This window comes from Odontesthes bonariensis, chromosome 24 (genome assembly GCF_027942865.1).
Source record: "Odontesthes bonariensis isolate fOdoBon6 chromosome 24, fOdoBon6.hap1, whole genome shotgun sequence".
Taxonomy (NCBI): domain Eukaryota; kingdom Metazoa; phylum Chordata; class Actinopteri; order Atheriniformes; family Atherinopsidae; genus Odontesthes; species Odontesthes bonariensis.
In genome coordinates, this window is record NC_134529.1 from 19,127,335 (window position 1) to 19,146,567 (window position 19,233).

Below are 19,233 nucleotides of genomic sequence, written 5' to 3' on the forward strand. Positions count from 1 at the left end.
TTCGTCTCAGGCAGTTTTTGCCTTATCTAGAAACCGGATGGGGGCTGCACAGGGGTGTGAAGCAAGAAGCTGTGCGGAGCTTGCATTTTCTCCCTGTGCTTGCATGGGTTCTCTCCAGGTACTCCGGGTTCCACTTGCAGTCCACTTGCAGACTTTTAAATTAATTAATTAATGACTATTTTTTATGTTTTTTTGGAATGATTTTATTGCCTTCTTGTGATTTTATGTAGCTGTAAAGCACTTTGAATTACCTTGTGTACGAATTGTGCTCTACAAATAAAATTGCCTTGCCTTGCCTTGCCTTGCCTTGCCTTGCCTTGCCTTGCCTTGCCTTGCCTTGCCTTGCCTTGCCTTGCCTTGCCTTGCCTTGCCTTGCCTTGCCTTGCCTTGCCTTGCAGTCCAAAAACATGCATGTTAGATAAATCGGTCCTTCTAAATAAACCATGTGCATGCTTTGTCTCTGTGTTGGCCATGTATTGGCCCTGTGATGGCCCCCGCTCAAACCTGAACTGAATAAAGCAGTTATAGAAAATGGACGGATGAATGAATAAAAACCCAATGAGAACAACATGATTTTTTTTTTTAATCTTGTTCTAATACGTTAAACCTTGAAACTGAAATAGGGCGCACTCTGTCTAAATGCAGGTCAGAGCATGGACACCATGCAGAAAGGATACACACCCGAACAAGAACATCACTTCACTGCTGACTCTGACTGCTGACATCACGCTAAAGCATGCTAATCTGTTGGCATGACAACTGGAGTGGAACATTCGTTTGGCCTAGAAAATATGGCTGTGTAGAAAAGATGAATGAGCAGCGAGATATGAATAAAAAAAACAGCATAAGCCCTCAGACGGGATGCGCCTTAATTACAGACCCCACTGTCTTTGCCACAAGACTGCACAATGTCCTGTCCCGTTGAATAACTCTCTCTCGATGCAGCAGCTGCACATTTGCATGCTTGTATGCATCTATTTGAGTATGCACCGTTATGAAATACGGTATGAGTTCTAACCTCTGTCTGTAAAAGGAAACTGCCTTCACTGCCTATGCTGTGGCCTATGCGTTTCCTTGCTTTTTGAGATTGCGTGGTCTTCTTTTGACATGCAAAATAAAGCAATAAACGCCTCCGACAGAACACGCAGTCACAGTCAGGCAGGGAACGACCAAACGGAACACCATCACATCCTGGTGCCATAAAGCCATAAAGGTATGAATTGATGGTCTAATTCCAGCTGAAAGCTGGCGAAGGCAGAGCAACGACGAGGCGTCTTTTACGGCTGCTCGGCGTGATCACATAAAGCATTTAAGGGCTTCCTCTCCACTGGGAGCTCATTCTGAGCATCTGCAAAGCAGTGGGGAATCTTACTGTGCGGGGCCAGATTCACAGGAGGTTTAGTCAGAGATCAGGTTCCCTCAACTTCCGTGTTTGGCCAACACTTGCTTACATTATTCATTGCGATGGATGTGAACTCTTTCCATTATGTCAACTGTAGCGTTTAAGAAGTGCGTTAGAGGTTCAGGGGGGGGAAGGATGTTTTCATTTCTTATCCGTTCATCTTAGCAATATGTCGTCTTGCACAGCCCTGACTAACCCCTCCATCTCTGAGTGTTGGTCGATCACAGAAGTGGAACAACAGAAATTAAACCGGGGTTTATCTGCGTCTGACCTCGCTTGGCTTATGCCTATATTTATTTTCTATTCAGTTCTATCTCTCTGAAAGTCTCAGTGACGGGAGATTTAGAGTCTGAATGGTCCTTTATGTCTCCGCAGAGACACAAAATCCTCTGACATAACAGAGGCATACAGGCAGACAGCACACATGGTCAAACGATTTGGGATGAGTTGCAGCGCCAAATAAACAAGTTAATCTGTCGAGAACTCAGTGGAAGCGGACGTGCATCGGAGATTCGATAAGGTGCGTGAAATTTGAAGCTGGAAACCTGCTGATGCATGAGGAACTCGTACTTGCACTTTTGGTTTATTTGGTCAATTTATTCCCGAATAAAGAGCCGATTTGTCCCATCAGTTTACAGATCTATTCAAATCTCCCCAGAAATCAATCTACTGGGTTCAGATTCAGACTCCTGTATTCGTGTAAGAACAACACGGAGAGACTTTTTGCATGAGAATCCCCTGTTATCCACTTCTCAATAGGACTGTAATGCCTCTGTAAAGTCTCTGTTTCATCAGATCAGAGTTTACTTCTCATGCTCTGAGAGTCATTCGGTTGCCTTTTGGCAAATTTCATGCAGACAGTTGGATTAGAAGATTTGTATCACCGTCACCTGCCAGCATCTCCAAAGCTGAGGCTGTTCGATCAGTTATCATTGAGCCCCAGCGGAGACCGTTTATGCTAGATTTATTGCAAATAAAGGAGAGCTGAACTGTTTTACTTCTGCCAAAAAGCACATCTGCCATTTTTGCTGCACACCAAACCATATCTTTAAACCACATTTAACTCAAATACAAGGTGCAGCATTTAAAGGCTTCAACATGGGGCCCAGACATCCCCTGCTGCTCATGAGAGTCTTGATCTCGACTAAATGAGCATTTGCTGGAATGTCGCTTCGCCCAGAGCCTCGGGCTGTCCACGTCTGTCCAGCTGAAGCCATGCATCACTGACATATTAAGAGTCAATCCTCCACCAGTGCGTGTGCGGATGCACTCACAGGGGGGGTCAGTGACTCAAATGGATGAGAAGAAGCACTCAAGGCTCCTTGCTGAAAGCAGAAACAAGCAAGAATACCATGAAGGATTAAAAAAAAAAAAAACCTCAGGAACAGAGAGAGACTGAGAAAGTGGCGAGACGGGAAAAAGAAAAATCGAGGAGGAAGACAGGTACAGAAGTTATGGAGTAGAGCACGGAGCTGCACTCTTTGAAAAATGCATGTGTCTCCATTTGGGGAGGGAAAAAAAACTTTCTAGCAGAGAGGTGAGAACAGAACTGGAGCGTTCTTAAGGCGCTTGGATTGTCGATTTGAAGATGCCCTGAGGCTGCCTCTTTCCCATGATGCAGTGGACAAACACACCCACTGTGCAGACATGTTTACATATGATCCATTTTACAGCCGAGTTATGCTGAAGGCCATTAGGTTAAGTGCTTTGTACTGCAGACTACAGTGGCACCTGATCTCATGGACAGCACACACTCGCAGGCATCAATAACTGACCGACTCAACCCGCTTTGGAAACGGCACAAAGCCATGACGGACACGACGCCCTTCCTGTTTGTGCTGCAAATCATCAGCCTGTGGATCCAGTGACCCAGAATGTGTCACGGATTTCCAGAAGTGCTTTCTAATGTTTGACAAGTACATGTGGTAGCCTCCATCTCTAATCTGTCCGACAACAGTGCGCCGGGGAGAATAATAAAGACATTTGGCCTCCTCTGGGAATCCTTAAAAAAAAAACCAGAAAGCCTCTCCATCATCCCAAGATATAATCCTTAAGGAACAACTTACATCACTGCAGCTCTTGGATTAAATTTAAAGGCTTTTAAAGTGATAGAATAGAGGTAGCCGGAGGGGAGAACGTCCCAGGACAACTGAGTTGGGGAGGGGAGACCAGAAAGTCTTTTTTAAAAATGTCACAATTTAGTAGGACACTTAAAATCTTAAAACTTTTATGTCATCACTTGGGCAAATCTTAACTTTCTAATGTAAAGGAAGACAGAAGTAAAGTGCAAAGGGGAATTTCTATCTAGGTTGCTGGAACCCGAACCCACCGAAGAACTGATTCCACTGACAGACGTTTCCTCGGAATGACCAATAAAATGACAACATTCAGAACCACTTGGTTACAATTAGTGGAGCCCGCCATCACGGTTGAAACTGAGACAAATCATTGTATCCAAAACTAATTATTATTTTTTTTTTAAATTCAACCAAACACCAACTTACCATGAGGATATTCTAGATTTCTGAACCAAGCACTCAAGCATGACCTCAACCTTGTCGAGCGAAAAGACCACCACGCTACAGTCCTCCTGCCTCTGCTTCTGAGACAAAAATGTCACATAAATGTCTTGGCAGACAAGCATACTGTCTGTTATTTTAGCTATCTTAACTTAACTTTTTGGAGAACAGTCTCAGATGGGAGCATAGTTAAGAAACTGCTCATAGATTTAGCTTACTGGTGAAAAAAAACAACAACAAGCAGCTACAACATTAAAAATACCATCCGCAAAATAAGGAGTTTTGAGGCCCGATCAATAATTCTGGGCTCACCTTTTAAGTTTCTTGCACCGTCCTTCTGCTGTTTTTGGAGTGAGCCCTCAATTTCCACTTGAAATCAGTTTCAAGTCAGTTCATTTAGGATTTTAAACTGCAGAAGACCAAAAAATAACGAGAGGGAGACATTTTTGACTACAGAAGAATAACTTTTAAAAACGATTTTGACAGAATTTTCTACTTAGTTAACATTTTAAACAATTCCATTTAGGGTCATATGATTAAAATTGTCATTAAAGGGGAACTGCGGTATTTTCAACATTAAGCCTCTTTTATGAGTCGTCTGCAATGTTTTAGAACCCCCCTCACCGCTTTTTTGATGTTTACTGCTGTCTCCGGTATTTGCCTAATTTTGATTCTTCTCAACCTGTTTCAGAATGGCAAGTCATGCGCATGTCCAAAAAGGTCCGTAAAAGCACAATAAACGTCCGTTTTCAAAATAATCAACTCACCGGAGTGGTTACTGGTGGTGTGCACTGGTAATCCGTATCAAATTTCGTTGCGAAAAGTTGCTTCTATCGTGTTTTATTTGACATTTTGTACTGGATGTTCGTTGATATTACTCCGCCACCGCTAAGAAAATAGTGCGAGCATGAACGAGCTGCCAAATAAAACACGACAGAAGCAACTTTTCGCAACAAAATTTGATATGGATTACCAGCGCACACCAGTAACCACTCCGATGAGATGATTATTTCAGAAGATGTTATTTCAAGTCAAGAATGAGAAACAATGTTACGTAGTATTTTTTTACAGTTTACTTTCCAAACTTCCTAATACCAAGAGGATAAAGTCCTCACTAGAAAAGGCTTCCACAAAGCCTGCCAATCACATGAAAGTGAGCTTTCAGGGATGGGAATACCTAAAAATATAGACGCTAAAATGGCTTGTCTTAGGCCGAGGCACCGTACATGATAAATACTTCTGTGAGAAATCAAAGCAGTTTCTGATACCAAACAGTAGGAAACAGTGGCTGTCAAGCTGAAGGCAGCAAGTTTGACATATGACAAGGCAGAAGCGAGGCACACGCTGCCAAAGATAGTCAAAGATGACATTTTATTAAAGTGTACAAAAATTCTTGCATGAGGTAAAAAATAACGCAGTGAGTGAAAAAAAAGCTAACCCCAAACGGCAAAAAAGCTAGCTTCAGCGCAACAGTTTACCTGTTGCTTTCTGCCAATGTTAGCAGCCAAGAAAAAGAGTTCCAAGTAATTGGAGATAAATCTTTTCAATTTCACTGGGATTCACAGTAACCTTTTTTATAATTCTAGGTGCTCAAATCTCCACTTTTCTCACTAACAACTAGCTAATATTGGTAAGCAATCAGAAATTCTGCTCTACAGCCTAAACTGAAACATTTTTAAAAATCTTCCTTGACTCATGGGCAAAATATTAATCTTTTATCACCAAAATGACGTATTCAGAAGTTTTTTCAATTAAAAAAGAAAAAAAGAAAAAGATTAATTGTCTGTTAGCATTCAACAGTTCTGAAGCCTTTGTAATCACAGGGAAGCCCATATAGACCCGTTTAGCGCGCTAACGTTAGCTAAACTTTGTTCCAAATTGCCTGTTTCCCACTGTTAGGTTTGTGCCTCATGGCTCCGCTGAATGACCCTGGCTATTTGAGATTTGGGATTTTAAGACTGCCGTTGGTGGAAATAATCTGCAGCTATTGTGATGTTCTTTTTTTTTTACTTGTGATATATCTTGTAAGCACATAAAAAAAAAAACTAAAAAAACCCCACATGTGATCGGTAAAAAGGTTCCTTAGAACAATAATAATAAAAAAACAGGCACAAACAGATCACCATTACTGGGTCTCTGCTTGCTGCTGAAAGAGTCAGCAGTCATTGAGGCAGATGGTCTCTTGAGCTCTGCATGTGTGTGTGCGGATGTCTGTGCATACATGTGCTGTATGTGTAGCTGTGGTTGTGGATTGGCCAGTACTGGTTGTCATGGTTATCATGCTATCATGTGGCTATCCTGTGGTAACCATGGAGCACAGGCTGGTGCTAATATCCCAGCATCCCCCTACAAAGGTTTTCCAAGAACTATGCTACACCAAATTCCTTGCTCAAACATCCTTTTTTTTCTTTCCCACAGTCACACCAGTGCCTCCTTTCCACTTTAATTTCACTTCCATCCATCTGACACACGTTTGCAACGTACTCTCGCTTTATTCTGCTTAGCTTTGCTTTTCTCACCATCCCTACCACCCCCCATCCACCAGTCCCTTATTCTTTCCCCCTCTGCTTCCGCTCTGCCTTCCTTGGCTTTCCACATCTTCTGTCTCCAGTTTCTATTTCCTCCCTCTCGCCCAGCTCTAATGAGCTCAACTTATTAATAATACAGGCATAAATGCTGCTGTATAAAACTGTCCATCTCTCCACATCACCGATTCTATTGTCAGCGCACAAACTTCCGCACAAATGGAAACAACAAGCAAAAGAGACTAAATTTGCACCGACACAGATACGGCAGTCTGTGTTCACTTTAAACCTCTTTAATCACTGCATGAACACACGGTGTGTGTGTGTGTGTGTGTGTGTGAGTGTGTGCGTGTGTGTGTGCGTGTGTGTGTGTGTGTGTGTGTTTGTGTGTGCTTTCCTCTCGAAGTGAAGAAGAGGTGTGAGCAAGAAAATGTGTGAGACTATGGTTTTTCATTATGGTGGCAGTCTGCAGACACATCAAACCCTGAAATTTACCGACGTTTTCTGCTCTTTGATGAGGAGAACATTTCACAGAAGGTCACAGAGGGGGGATTAGATAAAATATAATCTGTTTTTATTGCTTATTGTTCTAAATCCATTGTGAAAATAACCCTTTGCAAAATTACTAAACTCTGTAAAGGTGAGCAGAGATGACTTTTTAATTTTTTTTTTATTGAAGTCTGTTTTACCGTCTTACTCCCCTCTGTTAGAGCCCAGCTGTGAACAGCATCAGATTCCTGTGGAGCCATCAGGGAGCTCAGCCAGGCCGTGACAGTGACACACTGCAAACAGACATAGCAGCTCCACCATCCTGGAGGTCTGTCCAAACCAAAAGCTGCTTAGTGTGGAAAAACTCTGGCTGAGTCCCTTAAAGCTGCACAAATCAGAACTGTTAGAGGAGGGAATCGTCAAATGTATCATATACGAGATTACATGGACATCTCAAGCTATGGATGCAAAGATTGACGAGTACATGGATTGTGACTGATACAAGGGCAGATGGCTTAAATCACAGCGCCCGTTTGCTCGATGCGAGAGCGGTTTTTTTTCCGTCTTCTGGTCGATGTCACAAAGCACGAGCTCTGAGTTCCTGCACGCCCAAGTGCAACAGCTCCATCCAGCACAATTACATCTCGGCCAGACAAAGAGCGGGGAAGCTGTTGCATGTCTGAGCATGCGTCTTGACGCGCTCCGAAAGCATGACGGCAGCTGTAGGCTGTGGACGTAACAATCCACCCTGAGCACTTTAAGCACTGATTGGCGAGGAAGAGAAACAAAAAAAGAAAAAAAAGAAAAGGGGTGCAAATGTAGAGAACAAAAGAGCCATGCAGGATTCCAATAAGAGGGCTATAGATTCCTGGATGGCAAATATAACACAACTGTGGCACTGTCAGTCCCTCGGTCCAAACTTGGCAAGCTCCTCCACAGGCCATCAATGCCCCCTGCTTCTCCCAGGAGCCTAACACTTTTCTGCACAGCTAGTTGATACATTAGCATGCAGCCCCATCCCCCTGCAAGGGCAATCAGAAACTCACAGCAGTACTCATCACACATAGAATCGCCTTATATGTAGCAACAGCTGGGGATCAGCTGGAAAATAAAACCATCACTCCATTTTCTGCCAATACTAAAGGCAACTAGCAGTGACAAAAGTCAACGAATATATCAGACTCAATCGATAAAAAAAAATGATTGCTTACTTATTTACCTGTGGATGCAATGTAAACACCTCCCTCCCCATTGGATGCCTACCTGACTTTGAACTCAGCAAGCTGTGGCTGCACCCCAGCTTCAGCACAGTAGATTTGGGGGAAGTAAAATCGGTGCGACTGAAGGTTGATGTCCATCGTGTCCACGCAGAGCAGGCACACAGGTCAGCCCTGTTCTGCGACCTTAAAAATTCAAAACAAATGTCTGTATTCGCCGCCTCAGGTGCTTCTTTCTTTGTCTGTCCTGAATTATGCCGCTGACACTCCCACTAAAGGTTGGAGTTGAGCGGAAGCATTCCAGTCACCTTCTCCGCCAGTGGTCGCAGGGCTACAGAGCGCTACCGCCAGAAAGGCATCCCCCGCCTCCTCATCTCCTCCGTGCACTGAACATGCAATCACCTCTGCTGCCCGGCACCGAACAGGCACACTAACCTATTTCCCCACAAGCGGTTTCTGAACGCTCAGCAGCTGTGAGCACGAGAACAAAGATGACTCCAGTAAAAAGATACTGCTTCCAAACGAATGAAGAGAAGAAAAAAAAATATATATCCTAGACTTCCGTCACCAAGTCATCCTTTAATCGGATAGAGATGCGAATTTAGGAAGAAAATGAAGGATGACATTTAAATTGTGGGTACAAGAATGGTTTAAAATATGAGGGCGCTGCTCAGTCACACGAAGAGAAGACTGAACGGGTAAAGAGATTCGTTTGGTTTTTACGCTTCAGAGACAGAAGAAAAGGGGGGGTTGGAGGGAGGTAGAGAGATGGAGATAGAGAGAGATTCCCGGTGCTGTGAGGCGTTGCCCTGGCGCTGCCTCTCCCCTCTGTGTCTCATTGGATTACCTCCTCCCTCTCCATGCTCCCTCCTCCCTTTCTCTCCCTCCCTCCATCCCTGCCATTCTCCCCTCCCAGCTGTGACAAGAGAGGTGGGCTGCCAGGCCCAGAGGCTGCTGGTCCCTGGTGCTGCCCCTCCTCCTCCCGGCTGCCTGATTGGCTGACGCGGGCATGCGTAAATCCGCATGGGGCAAAAGAACAGAGGCGAATGGGAGGAGCGAGAGATTTTAATTCATCTGATGGCTCCCATTTTTTCTCGCGTATGATTTGACGTAGTGTGCCCGGCTGGGGTGGAGCTACAAATGCAACACACAAAACACACACTAGCATCTATGTACACAAACTGATCCGGAGGCTTATACTGGAAGTTCATTAACCTAAAGGGATGCAGGTGGCGAGAGAAAAATAAACATATCCATCTGATGCAACACATCGCGGCTTAGGTGGCTGTAGACATATTGAACGGTCAGAAACATGTGTATCGTATATCTGACAAGACATTTATATAAACTCGACAAATCGTGACAAAATGAGCAACCAAATGTGGACGCAAAGTATTCTGCTCTCCAGCCATCCAGATGTGTGCAGTTTCTAAGTGATATACAGAAGGTTAAGTGAGGCCACAACACTAATCTCCTGAGTGGGTTAAAGATCAAAGTAGTTTGACTGCTACTGACAAATCCCTCCCATAATTACTGTACATCCTCTGACATCACAGGGAAAGAAAAAAAAAAGATCCCTCTGTGTTTTCTTTCAAGTACAACTCAGCCCGCTCACGTAAACCTACATCTGTCCGCCATTGTTTTGCCAGCAGGCAGACTTGGTGAAGAGCCGGCAGGGTTTGTTTTGTGGTTGGTGTGAATGTTAGGGGCCTTACAATTTCAGTTCGACGTACTCGTCTGCCAATAATGATGTGTTAAAATTTCCTCTATGTCCCTTTAAGTTTGATCCCTACCAACTTATTTGTTGTTTTTTTACATTTAGACTTTATGGTTTGCGTCACGTTTCAAACCGAAACTTAACCCAGTCCTCGTTGTGCCTAAACCTTAAAAATTGCTGCTGGAATTTTGCATCTGGTCTATATTCTGCAGGTAGGGGGAAATTATTAGGTAAACAAGGTAATAGCAGCTGGATGCATTTGCTTAAAAAATAAAATAATCAACAAATATCTAAAAATCTTTTAAAAGTGGAATAACTGGTCATTTTTTGCCATGTAGCAATGCTGGCAAAGAACCATAAAATCGGAAATCATAAAATGCATGTAAACATCATAATCCGACAAAAAAAAAACTTAAGCTTCTCAAAACCATACAAACAGAACTAGATAATACGGTTGTGAATCGAAACTTTCCTGCATACATATGCCCAACTAGACTCAAATGGTCCTGATCGCTCCAAAGTTCCATCTTTAAGCTTCTTTTTGCAAAAACAGTAAATAATTAGTGTATTAATACAGCAAAATTCCACATGAAGCTGCTTTCAACTACAGATTTATCTGTTTCTTGCTAATATCTGAGCTTATACCTCAATTTTCTCTCCTATGCATGTATACTAGGACATGGATGGTGGTTTAAATGCCCAAGTAAGCTCAGCTATGAATGAAACAATACCATGTGATACATTAGACAGAGCACATATGTACAAAAAATAAATATCAGGTTCCAGTGCCAAAGCACAGCAGAGAGGGAGGGGGAGGTGCCTAAAAGTTGTATTCATTCAAATTCTCAAGGTCTCAAACTTCTGCTTTAGTGACAAACACCTGTAATAAGATACAGGGACAAATGTACATTTATCTGAATTTATGCATGTTTAATTTCATTGATTTGATTTATTGCTGTCATCAACGATATGTTTTTTTTAAACAAACTTATATTAGGCTCTGACTGAAATGGATACTACTTATATCGAGGTTCATATCAACAGCACTGCACTCATTTCTGACAACTAGCTCATTATCACTCTTCTTATGTGTGAGAAATAATTCTCTCTCCTGTTTCTCTTTCCCTCACCCATGGAGGAACCTGGCTTTCATGTTCAAAGGGTGAAAGCAGCATCTACACTGACCACAGTCAAACGCAGCACAATGTTTTTCACCAACCCATTTATCCAGTTAATCATATACATTTACATTTATTGATTCAACAGATGCATTTATCCGAAGCAACAAAGAGGTGAGGGGCAGCATTTAAGCTTCAGTAGAGAAAGAAACCCTGGCATAGGCATAAAGTGCCAGATCTATTTAAACCTACTTGAATGAGAGGGTATATGTGGAACAAGTACAGAAGTGCAAGGCAAGTAAAGGTTCAACATGGTAAAGTTAAGTTATCGTGCTCTGAAGTGAAGAGCCTTGAAGAAATTCTTGACGGTAGAGAGGTCTGCCTCTGCTCTGATAGCAATTGGTAGCTCGCTACACCAGCATTGAACCACAAACAAGAAGAGCATCAACCTAGACTGCCTTGTTCATATGGCTTACAGTCCCAGAAGATGATCCTGAGAGGAAAACAAAGGGCATAAACCTGTATGGCTGAGTTTAGCAAGTTGGGTGCAGACCCTACAGTTACTCTGTAGGAAAGCACCAGTTACTTGAATTGGATTCCGACAGCCATAGGTGGCCAGTGGAGTTGAATTCGTAAGCGCTGTTGCATATTGGATCATCTCTAGGGGTTTCACTTTGCATGCTAGAGGAGCAGTGCCACAGTTGAGGCAAGAGATGGCCATAGCTTGAACCTAGAGCTGGGTGACATACTAAGTCTGATCCAACTTAACATTTTTTGTGTTTTGTTTTTGTTTATGGTTTTATGCATTTGGCAGACGCTTTTATCCAAAGTGACTTACAAGTATGGAGGTAGGGTAAGGGGGTCTTGCCTAAGGACCCCTACTGGGGGTAGTACCTTTCATGCAAGGAATTTGAACCCAGGTCACCTACATGAAAGGTGGCAATCTTACCACTACACTATCCAGTCAGAGTAGTAATTACAAAGTGACATGAATGAGAGAAATGCAACATGGTTAGAGTGGAACAACTAGACATCAGTCACCAATCCCTGTTTTCTTACAACCTTTTTTGGGGAGATATTTGAAGAGGTGATTCTTTTTTTTTCTTTTCTTTTTTAAATCACCTTGGGTGAACTCATTGACTGGGATTACCCAAAAGATCAGTCTAATTGCGGTTTTGTTTGAAAGTAGATTTTTTTTTCATCTATGTGGATATGTTTTAAAGGCAAACTAAGATTCCTGTTGAAACTGTGGGATCATTTGGTCAGAAAAGAGGAACAGGTGGGTATCGTCTACAAACTGATGACCGACCCCAACATATAACCGTGTATTGATCATCTACAATACTTAATGATGATTGATATGCTAATATCATCTTTTGAAAACTGTACTGGTTTAATTACTAAAAATGCACAAAAGTAGACCAACAAACAATTTAAGTGACTGTTTAGTTTTAATTTGTATCGCTGAAAACCTATGAATCAAGTGCATAATCACCAAAAAAAAATTATTGTGATATAAGAAATTTAACCACTATATAAACCATGACTGTATTTTTTTTCTCAGAAAAGCTGATTATGGGACTAAATGGTATATGGGATAGTTTTTGCCATTTATGAATAAACTGCAGAGTTTCAGCTGAAATGACATGCTTCAGTGGTTAGAGTTAAAATCAATAAAAGGCAGTCCATCGCAATTTAACTGAAACACAGAAACCGCATCACTTGCTCTTATGATTCGATGGCTGAAACAGACTGACACACCTGGCTGCTTTTACACTGAAGCATATGCATGAAAAAAAACAAAACATTTTATAAGCATCTTAATGTACATTTGAGCAGCAGAGAAACTAAATAAAAATAAAGCATGCACCACCGGTCACAGAAGTATGAATCATACAATAATACAAAGATGATAAAGGAGGCAGGGTTACAAAAAAAGAAGAAAAAAAAGAAAGAAGTGGTGAGGGCCAGGATATAGAGAAGGGAACCGGAGAGTAAAAGATCGAGAATGAAAAGAGAAGAGGCAGAACAAGAAGTGAAAGGGTGAGAGGACATCCAGTGTGCACCCATCCCCCATCCCTGCCTGTCAGGTCAGACCCAGCAGCAGACTATATTCTAATATTAAACTACACTGCTCTGCTTGTACTGAGTAATATGCAAGCATGTAGGAGTGTGAGAGTGTGTGTCTGTGGGTTGGCATGGCCAAGTGTGAGTGTGTGTGTCTGTGGGTATGCATGGCCAAGTGTGAGTGCTACAGTGGGAACCTGGCTATTAGCATCCTGCAGGAGGGTTGACCTTCTGTCTGACACACAGTTTGAGTCTGTGTCACATGAAGAGGTGGTGAGAGAAGGATGGAGCTTCGAGTAAAAAAGGGTTCATCACAGACAAGCAAAGATGTGGAGACAAAAAAACCTCAAGAGTGAACAAAATGAAGTGGGTCTAGATTTGTCCGTTTAGGCAGACTTTAGACTGTGTCACACACACAGTAGCCTTTTGCATCTGTTATATGCAGCCAGAATTCGGCTTTTTACTCGTGTGAGACTCGGTTCTGACTTTTTTTCATGACAGTGTGACAAGCACAAGTCACATGGAATCAGATTTTGTCTTCAGTATGTGGTCATAAATGGGATACAGGTTGGATGTTTTGCAATGTGATGTGAATTAATGCGACTTCAACGTCACTCTCGGTCGATGTTGTCGAATTCATAAAATTACTTGAAAAAGTACCAAGCGATCAGCTTTGTAAGTTCAAAAGAAACGACCCTGTAGAGGTAAAACAGAAAAGGTCGGATTTCACATCAGGTTTAGGCAAAAAACCAACAATCCCTGTTTCATCTTCAGTGGATGAACACAGAGCCTTTACAGTTTTTATCTACAGTCCTGCTTGAAGACAATCAGGGGGAGATGGAGACGTACAGATGGAAATACTGAATCCACGCCATCATAATTTGCATTTCTAAAACAGAAACCTGCACAAGTCTAAAAAAAAAAGGAGTCCGCAGTTAAAGGAGTGCTTGCAGAGCCTAAGGAGCTGCCGCACCTGACTGATTAACAGGAAACGTGGCCCCAACAGGAGAGACATCCGTGGAAATAATGGAAAAGATTTAAGACTCCTTAAAAAAAAAAAAAAAAGGTAATTTATTACAGAAAAAGATGTTAGTTGTTCTGAATCAGCTGTGTCTAAAATGTGGAGAAAATACAAACAAAATGGGAAGGCTGTAAAATGGAAACATGCAGGTCGGCTGAGGAGGACGTCAAAGCGTCGAGGCAGAAAACTCGATGCCGTACGCCTGAAAAGAGCAAATGCACAACAAAAGAAAATAAAAACAAATGAGCAGTCAGCGAAGTCAATGAAGTGAGGAACTACCGGACGGATATGGGATCTAGCCATGACAATAACCATCGCTTCACCTAAAGAGCATGAAAGGAGGTCAGCTGAAGGACATGGGGAGGTGGCAGACATTACCTTTACACTAAAGGCTCAGGTGTGCTGCATCTGTGAGTACGTCATTTGTCAGGATGATGACGCATCTTTGCCAGAGAGCAAACAACATTCAAGCTTCTGCCATAGAAGAAAGTTCTCAACCTGCCTGATGAAAAATAGTATTCTTTTTTCCCTCCCATCGGTGAAGTCCACACCTGAAGGAATTCAAACTATCATAAAAGTCAGAGAAGCTGTGACTGATTGCGATATGTTTTTGGGTTCATGGGTTTTCAGAATGTGCACTTTTTAACTGCCTCCGTCGTAGATACGCAGTCATTTTTCAGCCTCCTGGTTGGTTCGCTTTATTGGCGATACATAACCACTAAAGTCATAGTTAAAGAAGAGGCCATAACCAGGGCAGTCTTCACAGTGAACTGAAACAATTGTACCTTCATTTAGAGTCTGAAAATTATCCATCCTTTTGTGTCTAATCCTACCCGACAGCTTAGAGAGAAAAAAAAAATGTGTCAAACGTACACAAAATGTACTATTATTGTATACATGAGCTGATTGTTCTATATCCAGTGATGTCACGCCGTATAATCCAATCAGATTGCCCGTCCTGTTCATATCTTGCGTCTGACAAATCCTGTCTTCTCAGTAAACTCACACAAGCTCATTCTTTAGAGGCTGATGACAGAACAAACACAAACACACGCACCCTGTCAGATTCACATGAGCCTCACACTCTCATTGAGCCACACACCAGTGGGGGCTGGCAGAGAAGGTATAGAGGTGGGGAAGGGGGGCAGCGGGGGAAAAGAGGCGGGAGTGATTTCATTCTCACTCACAAAGATTTGATAATCTCTTTTTAAAACACACACACACACACACACACACACACACACACGTCTGTGTTGATCAGCCGGACTGCTCTGCCTCTGGATGCCTCAGCGTGCAGAATTATGACTCATTAAACCACGCAACTGTCACCCAAAATAAACTGATTCATAACAGAGTGCACACACGAGGCCTCACACCTGACACGTCTGCGTCCTTAAGCACAGCATCCCTTTTCATTTGGAGTTGTGTCACAAACGTGATGCGGCTGCAGGAGTGGGCCCTGTGATGGACTGAAACTGCCAGAGAGCGGAGATCAATTTTAAAAAAAAGCATGAAAGGAATATGTATGTAGTTTAAAATACAAGAAATGAAAAGAAAATATGGGGAAAAAAATAATAATAATAAAAAATAATCACAGGAGAGAAGTTAATACATGATTTAATAAGGGTATGAAAAGAAAGAAAGAAATTAAAGGGATAGTTCGCCTCTTTTGACATGAAGCTGTATGACATCCCATATTGGCAATATCATTTATGAACATTTTCTTACCCCCTGCTGCGTCCTGTGAGCCGAGTTCCGACCTTGTTTTGGCGTTGACGAAAGTAGTCCGGCTAGTTGGCTGGGGCCACAAAAATAAAGCGTTTTGCTTCTCAAAATGCGTTCAAAAGAGTAATACATTTGCATCACAAAATCGTTGTGCAGGAAAAAGTCAGACCTCACAATTGCTTGGCACTATTTTCTCTCCCTTCGTATCACTGCGTGCTGCCACCTAGCCATAGCCGCACCTGTTACGGTGTTTACTGCTCGGAAGCAGGGGGAGTGCTCGGTCTGCACGGTCTACACAGCCCGCAGTGATACGAAGGGAGAGAAAATAGCACCAAGCAATTGTGAGGTCTGACTTTTTCTTGCACAACGATTTTGTGATGCAAATGTATTACTCTTTTGAACGCATTTTGTTTTGAGAAGCAAAAAGCTTTATTTTTGCAACCCCAGTCAACTAGCCGGACTACCTTCGTCAACGCCAAAACAAGGCCGGAACTCGGCTCACAGGAGGGGGTAAGTCAAATTTAATAAATGATATTGCTAATATGGGATGTCATACAGCTTCATGTCAAAAGAGGCGAACTATCCCTTTAAAAGGAAGCAATAAAAAGAACTAAAAGTCTTTTTAAAAAGTGAAAGAATTGCGGAAAAAACTGTGTAAGATTAGATGTAAATCAGCGATCTCCTGCTTGAAAAAAAAACCTGGAATCACTCAAGCTCAGATGTAAGGTAGCCTTACATTCTCAGTTTATTATGAAAATATACACTACCATCACACACCTGCAACCTCGCTAAAGTTAAACACACTTACAGTACAGCGATATATCCGCTGTGCATTAGCCTCTCTGTGTTTGCCTTTCGGCACAGTCACTGCTAAGGCTGGTTTACATGTGGGTCAAACGCATTCCACCAACTGCTCCTGTCAATACGCATCAGGAAACGCTGATACTGGGTCAACAGATCTCTCACTTCACTCTCAGAGCAAAAATTAAACAATCCAGTACGAGCAAAGACAGATGGTGGCCATGACTGGACCACATATCAGTCTGGGCTGGCTCAGACAGGTAGTTACTGTACATGCTACCTGACAGGCAGTCAAAGTGGCACTTCGATCACAAGCAGCATATTTCACTGTGACAGATTAGTGACATCATGTGGTTTAATTGCAAATTGCAACCAAATGAATATCTCCCCACCCCTCTCTTACCCTTCCCCTATAAGAAAGCATGTAGGAGAGCAGAACATCTTAAATATCCCACCTTGGAACTTTGTAAATTCTTAAGCCAGACCAGCAATTCATAAAGAGACATATGGAGTCGTCGGGTCTGTGCAGAGGCATTTCCAAAACTTTGCCTTTCAACATGAGAGGGTCCGAAAGCGTTCGCTTTTATCACAAATTAATTTAAAAAGTGTACCAAATATCCTAAAAGTACTAACTGAAATCAATGCCCATTAGGTCAGGTGCACAACACCAGTTGGTGTCCTACTGACACGCATACAGCAACAACACAGAAACATCTGGATGGATCCAGATACTATGGTAACTATGGTTAACGGGTGGCTTGTCGTGCTTGTGAGACAGTCTGTGTTGCCACCTACAGAGCGCCTCCATATTAACACAAATGTCTCCCAATAAATCTAAATTCTGTGTTCGAGCAGCTGCCAGACAAATGCTGAAATGACAGGTTGGATGTAAGCCATAAAATCTTTCATTTCAAAGGATTTGTAGGCCTACAGTGAGGCGCATGGCTTGTTTGGGCATCATTAGTGGATAAAACAAAAACAAAAAAAACTTTAAAAAAATATGCATGTACATTATTTGTCACGAAAATTACAAAAAGATGTAGAAATGTATGTTTTCTCTACATTAATGTTACCCCTCAGTTACAACACCACGGTCCCTCCTGTTCGCGGTGAACCTCTGACAAGAGCTCGAGCCTCACCCACATGTCTTTGCCGCAGCAGTCTTGCACCCGATTGGTCGGAGGACCTGACCGCCAGTAACATTTTCCCCGATAGGCTCTCAGCATCAGTCAGTAAACCCAGCGTTTGCATCCCGGAGACAGCCGCTCTGACGAATACTCGAAGCCGATTGGCTCTCGGGCAGGGAGGTGTGTGAGCGTGCAGATTTCATGTCACCGGTGCGCGCACACATTTTCAAGTGTATTGGCAATTTCAGAAATCGGGCGTGAGTCTCACTTAAGGATCTTATATCAAGACGCCACAGCCCGCTACACGTGTTGTCTGGTTTCTATGACAACTCCTTTGCTTTTTTTTTTTTTTCTCTCTCAGACAGCCTCCACGTGACACATGACAGAGCAAGCTGGAGTCTGAATTGTTATCTGGCGTCATATTAAGGCTCGCCCCCTTCGTATTTACAGCTCTTAGCGGTTAGAAAGTCTTACGGGTCCCACGTTCTCTCTGTCTGCGATGTGCCGGTGGATAAAGGCGGTGTTCCTGTGAATCACAGCCTCTGATACACCTACCGTGATGCGGTGGCCACAGGCCTCTGACTCAAACTGCGACAATAACTCCCAACAGTTTGTCTTATCGAGAGATCTCCTAACACCGAGCAGGGTAAAAAGCGATTTCTGTGCTGGAAAAGAGCAACCAGTGCCGCTTACCTCATCTTTGTCCGCTGTCCGTTTGAATGAAACCTGGAATTTTTCCTATCCTCCCAAAATGCCCTTATAGTTCTTAAAGTCCTTGTGAACTCGGCTCAAAGGAAGAACGACCCAGAACCGCGGCAGTTCTGGGCCTTTGAACAGAAAACAACAAAGCCTGCAGCCGTCTGGGTGTGCAGATGTTGAGGATGAAATAGATGACAGGGTGTGGAAAATGCCACACGGATATCCACAGTTTGCAGGTCAGTCGCTTGGAGGGAATTGTTCTCCGGTGTCCGTCAGGCGGCTGGTGGTCGGGTCGGAGCCATTTTCAGAGGGCAGCGTGCCGCTTCGAGGGGGACCAGAAGCCGGGCGGAGTGGCTGTGTGCGGCTTCTGGGGTGCCATCTTTTCCTGCCTCCAACCACTGGGAGGCTGGATGGAGAGGAGAGGTAGGGGGGGTGGAGGTGGGGTGGAGTGGAGTGGAGCGGGCTGCTGAAATAGTCATGTCATCTTAGTTTTGCAACACGACAGCGCCCTCTGTCAAGTGACGGAGCGACGGTGCAGGCTGTGTGGCAGGAAAAAAAAAAAAACTAGTCTCTTTGACGAAAAAGCTCTGTTAAAATGAAATAATGCTTGTTTTGTTCTCTGTTTTACGAGAGAGATCACATACAGAAAGCCCCAAGGGACCGGGATTGATTAACTGTGGGTTAATATCACTGATGACGTTGGATATAAAACCAGTTACCTCAAACACTTAAACCGTTTAAGGCCACGAGCAAACATCTCGGCCCTGCAGTCTCTTAAAGATCAAATCCAGCTATCGATCTTCTGA

General features: G+C 43.0%; 1 protein-coding gene across 5 annotated transcripts in view; it reads right to left on the reverse strand.

Annotated features, from left to right (window-relative positions):
* evlb (Enah/Vasp-like b) overlaps positions 1-18,827 on the reverse strand; it is a 42,187-nt gene extending 23,360 nt beyond the window's left edge. For 3 of the 5 annotated variants that reach the window (XM_075459564.1, XM_075459563.1, XM_075459566.1), the window contains exon 1: positions 8,199-8,906. In XM_075459564.1, coding sequence (XP_075315679.1) covers positions 8,199-8,293 — 95 coding nt within the window. In that variant the 5' untranslated portion in view covers positions 8,294-8,906. Of the gene's footprint in view, positions 1-3,906; positions 4,010-8,198; positions 8,907-18,421 lie in introns of those variants that run through there. The other 2 variants (XM_075459567.1, XM_075459565.1) reach the window with 2 other exon arrangements.
* Positions 18,828-19,233: the final 406 nt, after the last annotated feature.